This window comes from Erpetoichthys calabaricus, chromosome 4 (genome assembly GCF_900747795.2).
Source record: "Erpetoichthys calabaricus chromosome 4, fErpCal1.3, whole genome shotgun sequence".
Taxonomy (NCBI): Eukaryota; Metazoa; Chordata; class Cladistia; order Polypteriformes; family Polypteridae; genus Erpetoichthys; species Erpetoichthys calabaricus.
In genome coordinates this window covers 324,604,380-324,620,248 of record NC_041397.2, presented here as the reverse complement: position 1 = coordinate 324,620,248, position 15,869 = coordinate 324,604,380, and the positions used below count along the sequence as shown (strand labels likewise).

Below are 15,869 nucleotides of genomic sequence, written 5' to 3'. Positions count from 1 at the left end.
TAGGTGCGGGTAGGAACATAGATCGACTGGTAAATTGAGAGCTTTGCCTTATCGCTCAGCAACTTTTTCACCACGACAGACCGATGCAGAGCCCGTATCACTGTGGACACCGCACCAATCCGCCTGTTGATCTCCCGCTCCATTCTTCCCTCACTTGTGAACAAGACCCCGAGATACTTGAACTCCTCTACTTGGGGAAGGATCTCGCTCCCAACCCTGAGAGGGCACTCCGCCCTTTTCCGGCTGAGGACCATGGTCTCGGATTTGGAGGTGCTGATTCCCATCCCAGCCGCTTCACACTCAGCTGTAAACTGATCCAGAGAGAGCTGAAGATCACGGCCTGATGGAGCAAACAGGACAACATCATCTGCAAAAAGCAGTGACCCAATCCTGAGTCCACCAAACTGGACCCCCTCAACACCCTGACTGCGCCTAGAAATTCTGTCCATAAAAGTTATGAACAGAATCGGTGACAAAGGGCAGCCCTGGCGGAGTCGAACTCTCACTGGAAACGGGTTCGACTTACTGCCGGCAAAGCTCTGGCACCGATAGTACAGGGACCGAACAGCCCTTATCAGGGGGTCCGGTACCCCATACTCCCGGAGCACCCCCCACAGGATTCCCCAAAACACATGTAGACTGGTTGGGCGAACTCCCATGCACCCTCCAGGACCCTGTTAAGGATGTAGAGCTGGTCCACTGTTCCGCGACCAGGACAAAAACCACACTGTTCCTCCTGAATCCAAGGTTCGACTATATGACGGACCCTCCATTCCAGAACCCCCGAATAGACTTTTCCAGGGAGGCTGAGGAGTGTGATCCCTCTGTAGTTGGAACACACCCTCCAGTCCCCCTTCTTAAAGAGGGGGACCACCACACCGGTCTGTCAATCCAGAGGCACTGTCCCTGATGTCCATGCGATGTAGCAGAGGCATGTCAACCAAGACAGCCCTACAACATCCAGAGCCTTGAGGAACTCCGGGCATATTTCATCCACCCCCGGGGCCCTGCCACCAAGGAGTTTTTTGACCACCTCGGTGACCTCAGTCCCAGAGATGGGGGAGCCCACCTCCGAGTCCCCAGGCTCTGCTTCCTCATTGGAAGGCATGTTAGTGGGATTGAGGAGGTCTTCGAAGTACTCCCTCCACCAACCCACAATGTCCCGAGTCGAGGTCAGCAGCGCACCATCCCCACCATACACAGTGTTGACACTGCACTGCTTCCCCATCCTGAGACGCCGGACGGTGGACCAGAATCTCCTCGAAGCCGTCCGAAAGTCGTTCTCCATGGCCTCCCCAAACTCCTCCCACAACCAAGTTTTTGTCTCAGCAACCACCAAAGCCGCATTCCGCTTGGCCTGCCGGTACCTATTAGCTGCCTCCAGAGTCCCACAGGACAAAAGGGTCCTGTAGGACTCCTTCTTCAGCTTGACGGCATCCCTCACTGCTGGTGTCCACCAACGGGTTCGGGGATTGCCGCCATGACAGGCACCGACCACCTTACGGCCACAGCTCTGGTCAGCCGCCTCAACAATAGAGGCACGGAACATTGCCCATTCAGACTCAATGTCCCCCACCTCCCTCGGGACATGGACGAAGTTCTGCCGGAGGTAGGAGTTGAAGCTACTTCTGACCGGGTGCTCTGCCAGACGTTCCCAGCAGACCCTCACAACACGTTTGGGCCTACCAGGCCTGACCGGCATCCTCCCCCACCATTGAAGCCAACTCACCACCAGGTGGTGATCATTTGAAAGCTACGCCCCTCTCTTCACCCGAGTGTCCAAGACATGTGACGACATGACCACAAAGTCGATCATCAAACTGAGGACTAAGGTGTCCTGGTGCCAAGTGCACATATGAACACCCCTATGCTTGAACATGGTGTTTGTTATGGACAATCCGTGACGAGCACAGAAGTCCAATAACAAAACACCGCTCGGGTTCAGATCGGGGGGTCAATCCTCCCAATCACACCCTTCCAGGTCTCACTGTCATTGCCCACGTGAGCATTGAAGTCTCCCAGCAGAACGAGGGAGTCCCCTGAAGGTATGCCCTCTAGCACCTCCTCCAGGGACTCCAAAAATGGTGGGTACTCTGAACTGCTGTTCGGTGCATACGCACAAACAACAGTCAGGACCCGTCCCCCCACCCGAAGGCGGAGGGAGGCTACCCTCTCGTCCACCAGGGTAAACCCCAATGTACAGGCTCCAAGTCGGGGGGCAATAAGTATACCCACTCCCGCTCGGCGCCTCTCACCGGGGGCAACTCCAGAGTGGTAGAGAGTCCAGCCCCTCTCAAGGAGATTGGTTCCAGAGTCCAAGCTGTGCGTCGAGGTGAGCCCGACTATATCTAGCCGGAACCTCTCGACCTCGCGCACTAGCTCAGGCTCCTTCCCCTTCAGAGAGGTGACATTCCACGTCCCAAGAGCCAGCTTCTGTAGCCGAGGATCGAACCGCCAAGGTCCCCGTCTCACCACCCAACTCACACTGCACCCGACCTCCTTGGCCCCTCCCATAGGTGGTGAGCCCATGGGAAAGGGGACCCACATTACCTCTTCGGGCTGTGCCCGGCCGAGCCCCATGGGTGTAAGCCCGGCCACCAGGCGCTCGCCATCGAGCCCCACCTCCAGGCCTGGCTCCAGAGGGGGGCCCCGGTGACCCGCGTCCAGGCAAGGGAAAAGGCCGTCCAAATTTTTTATTCATCATGGAAGGTCTGTTGAACCACACTTTGTCTCATCCCTCACCTAGGACCAGTTTGCCTTGAGTGGCCCTACCAGGGGCATAAAGCCCCGGACAACAGAGCTCCTAGGATCATTGGGACACGCAAACCCCTCCACCACGATAAGGTGGCGGTTTGAGGAGGGGAGTATCAGAATGTAGTTTAAGTTAATTTGTTTTGGTTTTAACAGATGTATTTTTCATATTTTCGATTCTTGTTTTCTTTTTTTCATATCTTTGCGCCCCCCTTTTTGTTACTTTGCGCCCCCCTAGGGGGGCCCGCCCCACAGCTTGAGAACCACTGTCATAGAGCTTATTTTGGACAATCTAGGTGAATAGAATGGCTTGTTGGGCTGTATGGTCTGTTGTTGTCACAGTTGTTCTGATTTTCTGATCAGCTCCAGCAGCCACGCACAGAACTTTCACGAATGAGCACTCTAAGTTTACTCCACCTCATGTCGCTCCCCGTTCTGCTTTGTGCAGTGTGATGTCAGTAATATGATGTCAACTAAGTGGCACATTAGCCAACCACAATAAGAGTATTATGAGTACCGCCACTGAATATATAACACTGACCCCTGTGCGGTCACTCACTCACCACTGCACCACATGGCTAATTATGTACAGTTAGCCAGGGAGAAGTCAAAACAATTCTTAAAGGAGTCCCTGAGTTAGGAAACACATGAGACCCTGTGAATTAATAATAGTAGCGAAAGATTTATTACAATTTTTTTTTTAAATTTTATTTATTAATTTTATTGTAATCATTCCATACAAATAGATCAATTTATAACAAAAAGAAAAGAAAATTGAAGACAAATCAAACCCCACCCCTGAGAAGGAGAGCTTAGCCAAAGGAGAATTGCTTAGGGCTTTTTAATAAGGCAACAATAAACAAAAGAAAGTAAGAAATATATATAGGTAAATAAAAAATGGAAAAGGAAAATAAATGCGGTAATAATTATTTCTCTTATTCTAAAATAATATTGATTAAATCCTGCCAGGTTTTGAAAAAATTCTGTACAGATCCTCTAACTGAGAATTTGATTTTTTCCAATTTCAAATAATATAAAACATCGGTTTCCCGCTGACTTATAAGAGGAGAGTTAGGATTCTTCCAATTTAACAGAATAAGTCTGCGTGCCAAAAGTGTAGTGAATGCAATCACCGTTTGCTTGTCCTTCTCCACTTAGATTTATTACAATTTAAATGTGTTTCTGTCTTCTTGATGGAAGAAAAAGTATGAAGCATCTGCACAAATAGATTGGAAACAAAAAAAAACATTCCTGCTGCGCCAGAAACCACAACTGCTGATTTGAGTAAGTCACTCCCATGGTGCAGTTTCATGGCTCGGCCAATCAGTGCCCTGAAGATTGGAAATCTTGTGAGTACAATCATGTTTTTGTTTTTACTTGTTGCCAGTTTGTGGCTATTGGTTGTATGTTGCGTGTGGCTATTGTTCTGTTTGTGGTTTTTGTTGTGTGAAGCTCAATGGCACAGTGGAGAGCACTGCTGCCTCACAGCTCATGTCACATTTGTGGCCTCAATAATCAGTCAAGCATATGTGGCAGATACTTCTGTAGCCCTCATGGATATTAAAGACCATTGCATCATTATAATCCCCTCATAACTAGTTTGATTCACCTTCTCCACTGACTTCAATGTGTTTCATTGTGTTTTACAAAGTTCCCAAACATTTCCACAATTTTGCCACACTCATGGTGAGGTGAACTCTGTTGTCCGCTCATCACCACAGGTTGACTGTATACAAAGACAACATTTTAAAACTCTGGCACATCCTTCACTAAAAACACCCAACATCTAATTTTTATTAGTGATTTGTTAGTCATTCTCTTCTTTTTCCACACTTCAATTAGAAATTCTTCACTCCTTGCACCCTGGACATTTTTCTTACTTGTTGCATTTCGTTCACAAATGTCCTTAAAGGTGACCCATCACTAACATACATGGCTCTGTCACTTTAAACCACAGATCAAAGTGCAGACCAAATGTGTGGTCTATTTACTGCTCTGCTCCTGTCTATTAGTTCATTTAGGACAGTCAGTCGCCACATTACTGAACACAAGCGCAACATTCGAAGGTGTGCTACAGAATATATCAGCCATTTTATAACAGTAAAACACAGCATTACAGAGCTGAAATAGACAGTGCTGAATATCACCAAGCCACTCCACGCGGTGGTGATGACGATAACCTCATCTAACTTAGAGGGGCTTACTGGATCTTTAAGCTCAACAAAGTTCAGCCAACTGGTTTAAATGAACTGAATGGCTTTTTGTGTTTCCTCAAAGAGACTCTCCCATTTAACTTCACTTCTGATGAATTTGATCTACCATATTTTCAATATCTGTGTATAAGTTTGCATGCTGAGGGTTATTTTGTGTCTCAGTGTATTTGTTATTTATTAAATCTCTGTTTGCTGTATTTTTCCCATGCTCCTTTCTGGATGATACTTGTTTCTATCACATTTTAGTTCACATTTTCTCCTCTTTCTTCTTCACCAGAGAGTGGTCTCAAGATGACTGTCCATTTCAGGTTCAAGAGCTCAAATCTTGGAGGGGACTGAGTGTAACCGTTGATCTGAAGTTTATTGAAGTCACACACCACCAAAGTGCTTGTTCTTCATATTATAAAGGGTCTGGGATTGACACTTGCGGTGCTGGCCATGATACGCTTATGCAACTGGTAGAGAACACCTCAACAAAGAAGGAAGGCATTAAAGTACAGAAAGAGTTTGGTAGTTAATTCAGTTACATCACACTCAAGCAGGTGAGCATTTGTGCCAGGAGGATAATAAGCACTGTGGTGGGCTGGCGCCCTGCCCGGGGTTTGTTTCCTGCCTTGCGCCCTGTGTTGGCTGAGATTGGCTCCAGCAGACCCCTGTGACCCTGTAGTTAGGATATAGCGGGTTGGATAATGGATGGATGGATGGATGGATGGATGGATGGATGGATGGATGGATAATAAGCAGATGAAAAGTTCATTCAAATAAGAAGGACATTAAATCAGGCCATGTATGGGCAGAGGTATTATAAAGAAATCAGTGAAGAGACCAACCTTTAAGGATGAAGACAGAAGTTATGGAAAAGTTCAGAACAGATCTAAACACACACAGCAGGCAGTGACAGTGCATGAGAAGCAATAAGAGAAATGTGTGAAATGATTTTTAATAGATATGGACACAACGTTGGTATTAAATGACTACTATAGTTAGTATAAACTTAAATGTAAATTTATTACTTTAAAATGAGTTTAGCTGCCACTAAAACAGACATTAAAAATGAGGCCAACTACTAAATGATGTTGGAATATTTGGAGGGTTCTCTTCAAAAAAATGTATCACAAGGTAAGACATGCATACTGTCCATGTGCATCAAGACTAGATGGCTACTGTAAGAACTGTCAAGTGGTATAGTAGGTATGAATAAGAAGTCCTAACAGGTCACATCCAAACCACTGCATAAAGAAATGGAAGTAGTAATAGCTGGGGACTCCGTCACTACAGGAACTGAGATGCAGATGGTACACAGGTAGAACACTTTGCCTGGATAGGTAGGGGGGTCTTTTGTCAAGAGTGGGAATGTATTCAGTAGTCATTGTCCAGAATGCAACAAATGATAGACATGCAGGCAAGCTATCAGCTGGGTGCAAAGCTATAGAGCAAAATCAACAAGGTGGTCATCTCAGAAGTTCTATCTATGCCATGGACCAGTTCAGGTAAGACTGAGAACATTAGAACATTTAGGGATCTGAATGGATTACATTTGATCCAGAGGGACACAAATGTAATCTTAACATTTATCACAGGTAATTCAATAGAATTATTCATTAACAAAAAGAGTAAGAAACAAAGAGCAGGAGTATTAGTGAGTAGTCAGAATGGGTTAGGTTGGGAGATTTCATCCATCCATCAATTTTCTGCCGCTTATCCTGGTCCAGGTTGCAGGGGCAGCAATCTGAGCAAAGATGCCCAGACATCCCTTTCTGTGCCACCTCCTCCCACCTCTCTAAGGACATACCAAGGCTTTCCAAGGCCAGTCGAGACATATGTCACCAGCCTGTCCTGGGTCTGCCCCAATGTCTTCTCCTGGAAGGACATGCCTGAAACACCTCCGCATCCTAATCAGATGCCCAAACCACCTCAACTGGCACCTTTCAATGCGGAGGAGCACTCCTCACCCTACCTCTCAGGCTGAGCCCAGACACCCTGTGAAAACAACTCATTTCTGGTCCATCATGTAGGACAAATTTTCCTTGGGTAACTTTACCAGGAGCACTTGGCCCAGACAAACCCTTCCACCATGATAAGGTGACATTTCATGGTGGTTAAGGGGGATGAGGGATTTCATGTTTCACTAATATACAGGAATGCTATGAATACAAGCATAATAGCATAAACCAGTGTGGACAAGACAGCCCTCCTTCACTCACATCCTCGACTGTCACTGTGCTTTACTTATTTTTTCTGAAATGAAGACACAACCTAGTGGTCTGGACCTGCTGTGTTTGGTACTTTAGTACTTTAACATACTCTAAGTCACTAAACTGTTAAATGTGAGTTTGTGCTGAATAAATTAGGTTGGAAATGTTTATGTGAAGAGTTCTTTCTCTATTTGGCGAAAATATTTTCAAAAATAAATCCTGGCAACAAACAATCCTGAACAGTATGCCAGTCCAATACAGGGCCACAGAGAACAACACTCACAATCATGATGGACCAAACTCACAGAACATCTGAAGGAAAACCCACAGAGGGAAGGAGAGAAACCAAACCACATGAACAAAGAATGGAGGACACTGAATCTGTGAGGAAGCAGCAGTGACCAGGGGCACAGACCCAGGAAACTGTCATTATGTCCTGTCACCAGTACAATTTCAAAACAAATGGTACATAATTCTATCTAAGTTAAAACAAAGCTTTACTGAGGAAACTATGATATTTTTAGAGTGCTACTGGTTTAGAATACAAAGAAAACAAACCCTGTAGACCACAAAGACCTAAAACATTATAAGACAAAAACAATGTCTAAAGAACAGCAGTCACAACAATAAAAACTTCAGTTAGTCAACCAGTGGAAGGGAATGAAGAAATGTTGCACCCACTGAGAAAATTCAGAACATCAGTGCCAACCTGTAATTTGAGCAAATGTTAAGGGAAAAAAATGACAGCATGATGGAAAAACCAAGGAACAGGAGAGTCATACTGTCGGACTCAGTACTGATTAAAGCATGGAGTACAGTGAAGTGCCATGAAGGTCACAATAAAAAATTGTCCCCACTGGCCCCTACACCTTCATTACCAGTGAAGCTCTAACAGCTCTACTACTTTAAATTTATTTCTCCTCTCTTTGCTTAAAAATGATGTCTTAATTCAACTCACCTTCATCTGCTCCATCGCCCTCCTCATCTTCTTCAGTTTCTTCTTTCTCTTTTCAAGTCTCTTTTTGATTTTACTCAGGGTCACCCCCAGCTGTTTCTGTTTAGAAATGAAAGAGGACACACATGATCTTATTAGAATTCACTTTCACTTACAGCCTGAATTTGCTGAGCTCTGAAAACCTGATGGTAAATCAAATGTGGACAACCAAAGATGTGGTGGATCCAGCTGTCATGGTCTGTGTCAGAACAACTGATAAAAATAAGAGCAGGTGGTGCAAGAAAAATGGAAACAGTGAGAAGCTACGATTAGAGACAGAACAGATAAGGTGGACTTATCAGAATTGCTGTCTGTGCCACATGCCAGTCCAGGTAACACTGGGGAGATCAGAAAGTTTAACACATGGCACAAACTGTTGTAGACATAATAAATGTTACAATACAATACAATACAGTTTATTTTTGTATAGCCCAAAATCACACAGGAAGTGCCGTAATGGGCTTTAACAGGCCCTGCCTCTTGACAGCCCCCCAGCCTTGACTCTCTAAGAAGACAAGGAAAAACTCCCAAAAAAACCTAGTAGGGAAAAATGGAAGAAACCTTGGGAAAGGCAGTTCAAAGAGAGACCCCTTTCCAGGTAGGTTGGGCGTGCAGTGGGTGTCAAAAGAAGGGGGTCAATACAATACAATACAGTACAGTACACAGAACAATTTCTCAATATAGTAAGAAATTAAAAAAAAAATATATAAATTTTAGAAGTACAGAGTAGAATTTAACAGTAAATGATATATCCCATAATAAGATTTGTATTTGTATAGAGTCCTGGAGACCTCATCCTTCAAGCTGCCTCCCCCATTTGGCCATTCCACAGCTGAAACAGTGCTGGGCCAGCCAATCCGATGAAAGGACCCCTCTCTCCCACGATTCCTGTGATCCTCCATCTGGGATGACTTTTCCTTAGGCAGGCAAAACAACTTGGCAGGTGGGCCATGGCACCAAGTGCCACATTTGAGTACCGAGAAGAAAAACAGAATAAGTGAGGGTTAGTATACAATTATAACTGTCATGTTACTTATGTTTAAGTGCTAATGACTAACAACAGAGATGCAGTCTGTACAGTTAATCAGCAGCTCTAGTCAGGGTGTGCTAAACTGAAGTAGTGAATCTTCAGCCGGGATTTAAAAGCTGAGACCGAAGGGGCATCTCTTATAGTAGCAGGCAGACCATTCCACAGTTTAGGGGCCCTGTAACTAAAAGCTCGACCTCCCATTGTTATTTTATTAATCCTTGGAATCATAAGCAGACCGGCATCTTGAGATCTTAATGTGCGCTCTGGTTTGTAAGTCATGATAAGTTCAGACAAGTAAGTCGGACCTCGACCATTTAATGATTTATATGTTAAAAGAAGGATTTTGAAATCTGCCCTAAACTTAACCGGGAGCCAGTGTAAGGATTTAAGAACTGGAGTTATGTGTTCATATTTTCTTGTTCTTGTAATAATTCTCGCAGCCGCATTTTGGATTAACTGGAGGCTGTATAAAGAACAGTTTGAACATCCAGTGAACACCGCATTGCAGTAGTCAATCCTACTAGAGATAAATGCATGAATTAATTTCTCAGAATCCTGTTTATTTAAAAAGCGCCTTAATTTCCTTTTTCCAATTATTACTTGTTTGACTGACAGACACCTTCATCCAAGGTGACTTGAAACATCTGAGATACAATTGGGTACATTTCTTTTGATTTTCCAATTGGAGCACAGGCAGGTGAAGGGACTGGTCATGGAGTGTCATTCGAGGGATTTGAACTTCAAACTTTAGAAACTGTACACTGGAATCTACAAGAAGACAACAGCAAAAATGACAAATGACGACAAAGGAGAAAAACAATTAATAAAAAGGACAACAATGACCTTGTGTCAAAACTAAAATGTTAAAAGTATGCTGACAAAAATACTAAATGCTATGCAAAAAAATCAAAAACAAAAAATGTAAATAATATTCAATTTAATAATCAAGAATAAAACAGAAAAGAAGAAAAACTTAATGCGACAAATAAAGTTCAGTAATTACATACTGAAAAAATACAATAAAATGAAATAGGAGTATTGTTAAAAAATAATAACAAACAATTATAACAAAAAAAAAATCTTAATAAAAGTGCATTGGGTTTGGTGATGTTAACTGCCTTCATGACAACTGATAGGAACGTGTGAGGACGTCCACCAAGGTTCTTGTCTACCAAGTGCTGCCGATGTACGACAAAGTGAGCTGTCTAGACTGAAAGTACTTCCTATTTGAGGTGCACCAGAAACCTTTTATATTTTGTGACCATTGGAGCAGTGCCGTCTGTTGCACATGCAATAATACTCACAAATTGAATATGTTTCTGCTTTAAATACTCTTCAAGCACTTTAAAATTGATTCCCCTTTGACGTCTGTTTTAAGAAAGAGCATTTCTTCCTTTAATTGGTCCAAATCAGGAAATCTGACATTGGCCATGAGCAGAGATCCATTATTTGGAAGTGTTGACACGTCTAACTGCCAGGCAAACTGCTTCAAATTCAGTTTTTTCCACCAACTGCTCCTCAACATCACTTGCCTATCCATCACATCTTGTCTCTCCATCGAGAAACTGAGGAGTTGTTTAAAGGAATCCTGCTTGTTATTTCATGTGCATTCAAATTTGTTAAAGTCGACAACACTGCAGGGACAGAAGGCAACATTAAGCTTTCGCCAACATTGTGAGGTTTGCCACTTTTAGCTATTAACCTTTCATAAGATGCATACAGTTCCTTATTTATTTTAGAGACTCTGCCGTTAAAATGTTTTTAAATTGTAGGTCTGCTAATAAAATGTTTGATTTTTTTTAAATATTCAAAAAGCTTGTCCTTAAAATCTTTATGCATTAATTTAAAGTGACTTTTGAGCTTTATTGACTTCATGCTTTCATTGGAAATATTTTTTTTACAAAGTACGCACATTGGCAGTAAGCGTGTTTAGACCCGGCCAGTACTTGAATGAGTGACCATCTAGGAGAAGCTTGGGTTGCTAATGGAAGAAGTGTTGGTGAGACGAGCAAGGGGGCACTTACCCCATGGTCTGAATGTGGATGCCAATGCCCCAGTGCAGTGACGGAGACATTGTGCTGTAAAAATGGAGCTTTTGTTTGAGACATAAAACCGAGGCCCTGACTCTCTGTGGTCATTAAAGATCCCTGAACGTTCTTCATAAAGAGCAGGGTGTATCCTGGTGTCCAGGCTGAATTGCTCTGAATGGTCTAATCATTCTGGCCCCCTAATCATCCCTTCTCTCTAATTGGCTCTCTCTTTCACCACTTTAAATGATTAAATCCCTCACTCAGATTTCCTGGAATAGACGTGTGCTGGTCTACAGTATCAGACAGTCCCTGACCCTCAAACATGACTATTCAGAGCCAATGCCAATGGGGCGTTACGACATGATGAACAGTCTGTGGTGGTACCTGACATTATTGGCACTTGGCCGTGTCTAATTCAACAGGACAAGCTCTGCCTACAATAACACAGACGGAGAAGAATATTCAATTTTCCTTAAATAAAAATAAAAAAAGTCTAAAACCTCATTTGTTTTTTTAACATTGTCCTTACTCAGTTAAGCAGGATGAACCTCTCCTTTCATTTTTGATGCCTCAAAATCTTTGAATGATGCTCTGATCTTTTCCTTTCCAGATAGGAAAGACGATTCATTCATATTTGGTATGAATAGGATGTGCCATTGTATGTCTGAAAGACTTGAGAGTTGTCCTTCATCATGCAAATAAAACCAGTAAAAATTATATATAAAAAAATTACAAGTTGGCTCATGACTACAGGCTAATAAGCTTAACAAGAATCACAGATAACTTAAAGAAGCAAAATATGAAAGACAACACAGAGCAGCGTGTATCAAGTAGAGGTCTACTAGTGATTTTCACAAGATGAAGGGCAAGAGAATCTCACAAGTAAGCAAGCTACTTATCTGAAGAATTTAGTGAGTACACAATTAACTTTGTAGGAGCAGAAAACAAAGCCAAGATGAGCAAGGCAATGTCAGGAACAAGTTAAGACAAATTAATCTGACAGCCGCCTAAGAACAACAAATAAGCCTGAAGTGAGACCTGAGCACCTGAGCCTTAATGTGAGCATCTTAGAGCAGGATAAGCCAACCAGCAGTAATCCACTCAAATCACTGAGACGACTTGTCATTACTGAACACCACTGACGTGTGTAAGATGGCAATAAGGTTAGGATGGCATTGCCACTAAGTTCAGTTCATTCTATATACGTTGACAGCTTATACTCATACGTTGTGTGTCCTGCAATACCTTTAACGTAGCTTTTCCTGGTGGCAGTAATGATAATTTAATTTGTCAAAATGCATTCAGTAGCTACCTTAAAGTTAATCAGAAAGATTCAGGCTATAGATGAATGGGTTAGGAATCTGAGAACACTTGGACAAAGTGGCCTTTGGATTGACTCAGTTTTTAGACAATCTGGCCATTTCTGATTTGGATTAAGTGTCTCCAGTCCCCCCAGTTAAACCACTCAGTAATTGCATTATGGTGAGATAGGGCTCAGAAAAAGTCCAACTTTAGCATCCACAAAATGTGACATAGGAACAGGAGGGCATTTCTGTCTTGTCCTGGATACATTTTATACAGTTTTAGACAAAATATAAGTTACCAATGTACATTATTGAGTAATTATGACATGTTTCATGCAGACTCAAAAATAATGATTTTATGGATAGCTGAATTCCATTCCATCTCTGAAATTTACTGGAAAAATTACTTTCTCGCTGTTCATTAAGATCATCTACGAGCAAACTCCTTGAAATACAGAGACTGTATGCTGAAAGATTTAAGAAGGCCTAACTACATGTTCATAGAATACATGATAATCATACATGACGAAGCTAGTAAGAGTATTGCAGCGGCCACAAGGTGCTCTCACATTCACACTGCCACATGACAGCGAGGCGCTCCGTCTCAGTGATGGAATAGTTGCACTCAGCGCCTTTTAGAGATCGTGAAGCACACATCATGACTCTTGGGAGAGGACAGCATTGAGCCCAATGCCACTCACATCTAAATGGACCTAGAAAGTCAATGCTGGATTGGGCTGTGTCAAGACTAGTGGTAAAGATCAAGCTTCTTCCAAAGAGTCAAAGGAAGTCTGTGCATGACTATTTCCAACGGGACCTCTTCCTCAGCAGGTGGAATAACAGAGTTGCAATGTGAGCAAACCCTTTGAATGAACCCCCAAGAGTGCTGGAGACATTTTACCTCTTGTGACACTAGGTAGTCCACAGTGGGCTTGATGTTCTTTACGTCCATCCTAACCTGGTTTTTTGACACCACTTGGCCAAGGAAGGTCATCAAAAAAACAAAGAGGGTCGGATATGCCTTATGAAGTCACTGGAAGTCATTGTCTAGGTTCTTCAGATGTTGTTGGACAGTTAGTCAGGACATGATGATGGCATCTGTGCAGATGATGCAGGTATTCCCAATGAGCCCCAAGAGTACCTGTTCTGTCAGTCTGTGGAATGTTGCCCTGATATTCTTTAGGAAAAAAGTAATTCATCAGAAATAGAAAAGTCCTTCCAGGGTGATGAAGTCCATATTCTTAACACTCTTTCTCACCTACTAATACCCAAACTTCAGATCCAGGGAGCTGTACACTGTCACCCCATGCGGAGACTCCAGGATGTTGTGAATGACTGGCATGAGGTAGACTTGTTATGGGTCTTCTTGTTCAGCACCCTATAACTGATGCAGAATCGGCAGGAACCATTGAACCTTTGATTGAGCACTGCAGGCTGGCCCACAGCAAGGTGGAATGCTTGATCATCCCCTCCACCAGCATGGTCGACCCACTCCTTGATCCCCCATCTTTTCAGAGATAACAGTCTATAGGCTCTGTGATGAGCAGGGGACATGGTCGACCCTGTGGATGTGACGATACTCCCATAATGATACGCCACATCAGTTTGACCTAGCTTGGTAGTGTCTCCTACAATGACCAATTATCTCATGTGAATGTCGGACCAATGGGCTGCTGGTAAAATGATGGTAATATGATGGAACATACAGAGAGGATTATGAAAAAGATTTCCTTTCCATGGCTAACTGAACTGCTTTGGTTTTATTAACTTCTACCTGTTAATATGTTAATTTACATATTTACAAAGATGTAAGAGCTTTGGGAGGATATTCCTTTTGATAACATTAATTCAACCATTAAGGAGATGAAGGTAAGACCATTTGTTACCATATTCTTTGAAGGTTTTCAGAACAAGGTAAAACTTAAGCTTGAATATATCTTTATATTTTCCTCTGTTATTTGTAGGTATTTTCTCAAAGACAATCAATAATATATGTTCAGGTTTTGTTTGGCATATGAGAGAATTTACAGGGAAGAGAACTTCGACTTATTTAAGTTGAAATGTTTTGAATTTCAACCAGTAGATGAAAATGATGGCTATGGAACTGAAGTTCAGAGCAACACATCAGCATGAAGAAATACTTTCTTTTTGATCCCCTTGATCTCTGACTGCTTCTGGACATGAAGAGTTAGGGCTTAAAAGCAATCGCACACATATTGGTGATAATGGACAGCACAGTCTAAACTGAAATAGTTTCAAAATGGATGTGATTTGTGCAAACCAAGACTTCTCAATTACTGTATAATAACTTAATCCACACATAAACATTGGGACCTAACCCATATTTGCACAATGTACTATAAAGACTTCTTCCCATAATTCGATTAAGAATGAACTCTTTATCCAAAAATGACAGAATCTCTGAAAACTCAGTCACCTTATGAGAAATAAATTAGCCAGTGGCTGAAAATGTAATACCAGATGTCTGTTTTTGGTGAACCTCAGAAACTGACTTTCAAAAAGAATCCAAATCAATTAATAATTAAACAGCAGAGAAAATAAAAACACCTGTAATGAAAATCTGATCCTCCACCAGAGACCCCTTTGTTATTGCTTTGATTCATGTCAAAAAAATAATGAAAAACCAGCCTATAAACACCACTGCAGCTTGAAATGTTGTTTGGTAAATGTGTGTTTGCTTGGTTTTCAACTTTCTCACATGGAGACCACAGGTGGTGAGAGTTGGTAGTTGTGTCTCCAGAATCGTCACACTCAATACAGGAGCTCCACAAAGCTGTGTACTCAGCCCTTTGCTCTAAACCCTCTACACTCGCAAGTGCGTGGCCACACATGCCTCTAACTCCATCATCAAATTTGCTAATGACACAGTGGTGCTGGCCTCCAACAACGATCAGACAGCATGGATGGAGGAAGTGGAGAACCTTGATGACTGAATGTCAGCAAAATCAAGGAGCTGGTGGTGGACTTTGGCAGGAGACAGAAGCAGTTCTACACGCCCCTCAACCTCAACGGGATTGCAGTTTAGAGGGTGAGTGGCTTCAGATATCTGGGTGTTTATATCACCGAGGATTTGACATGAACTGAACATATGCAAGCCTGATCCAAAAAGGTGAGGCAGTTGAGGAAATTTCAGGTCTCCACAGTGAGCCTAAGGACTTTTTACTCTGGTGCTGTAGAAAGTGTCTTGACTCAGAATATCACCTCCTGGTTTGGGAATAGCTGTGTACAGGATATTAAGGAACCACAGAGAGTGATCCAGGTTGTGAAACACAGCACCAGATCTGATCTATTGTCTCTGTAGGATATATATACCAGGAGATGTAGGACCAGA

At 42.8% G+C, this 15,869-nt stretch overlaps 2 protein-coding genes across 2 annotated transcripts in view; both read right to left on the bottom strand.

Moving 5' to 3' along the window:
- LOC114643553 (protein NLRC5-like) overlaps positions 1 to 15,869 on the bottom strand; it is a 5,922,889-nt gene that overhangs the window by 5,758,075 nt on the left and 148,945 nt on the right. The gene's annotated exons all lie outside the window — the stretch shown is intronic.
- Positions 1 to 15,869, bottom strand: part of LOC114643079 (tripartite motif-containing protein 16-like) — a 37,026-nt gene that overhangs the window by 17,028 nt on the left and 4,129 nt on the right. Inside the window, exon 2 of the mRNA XM_028791776.2 lies at positions 8,118 to 8,213. Within this exon, the coding sequence (XP_028647609.2) occupies positions 8,118 to 8,213 (96 nt within the window). The remainder of the gene's footprint in view (positions 1 to 8,117; positions 8,214 to 15,869) is intronic.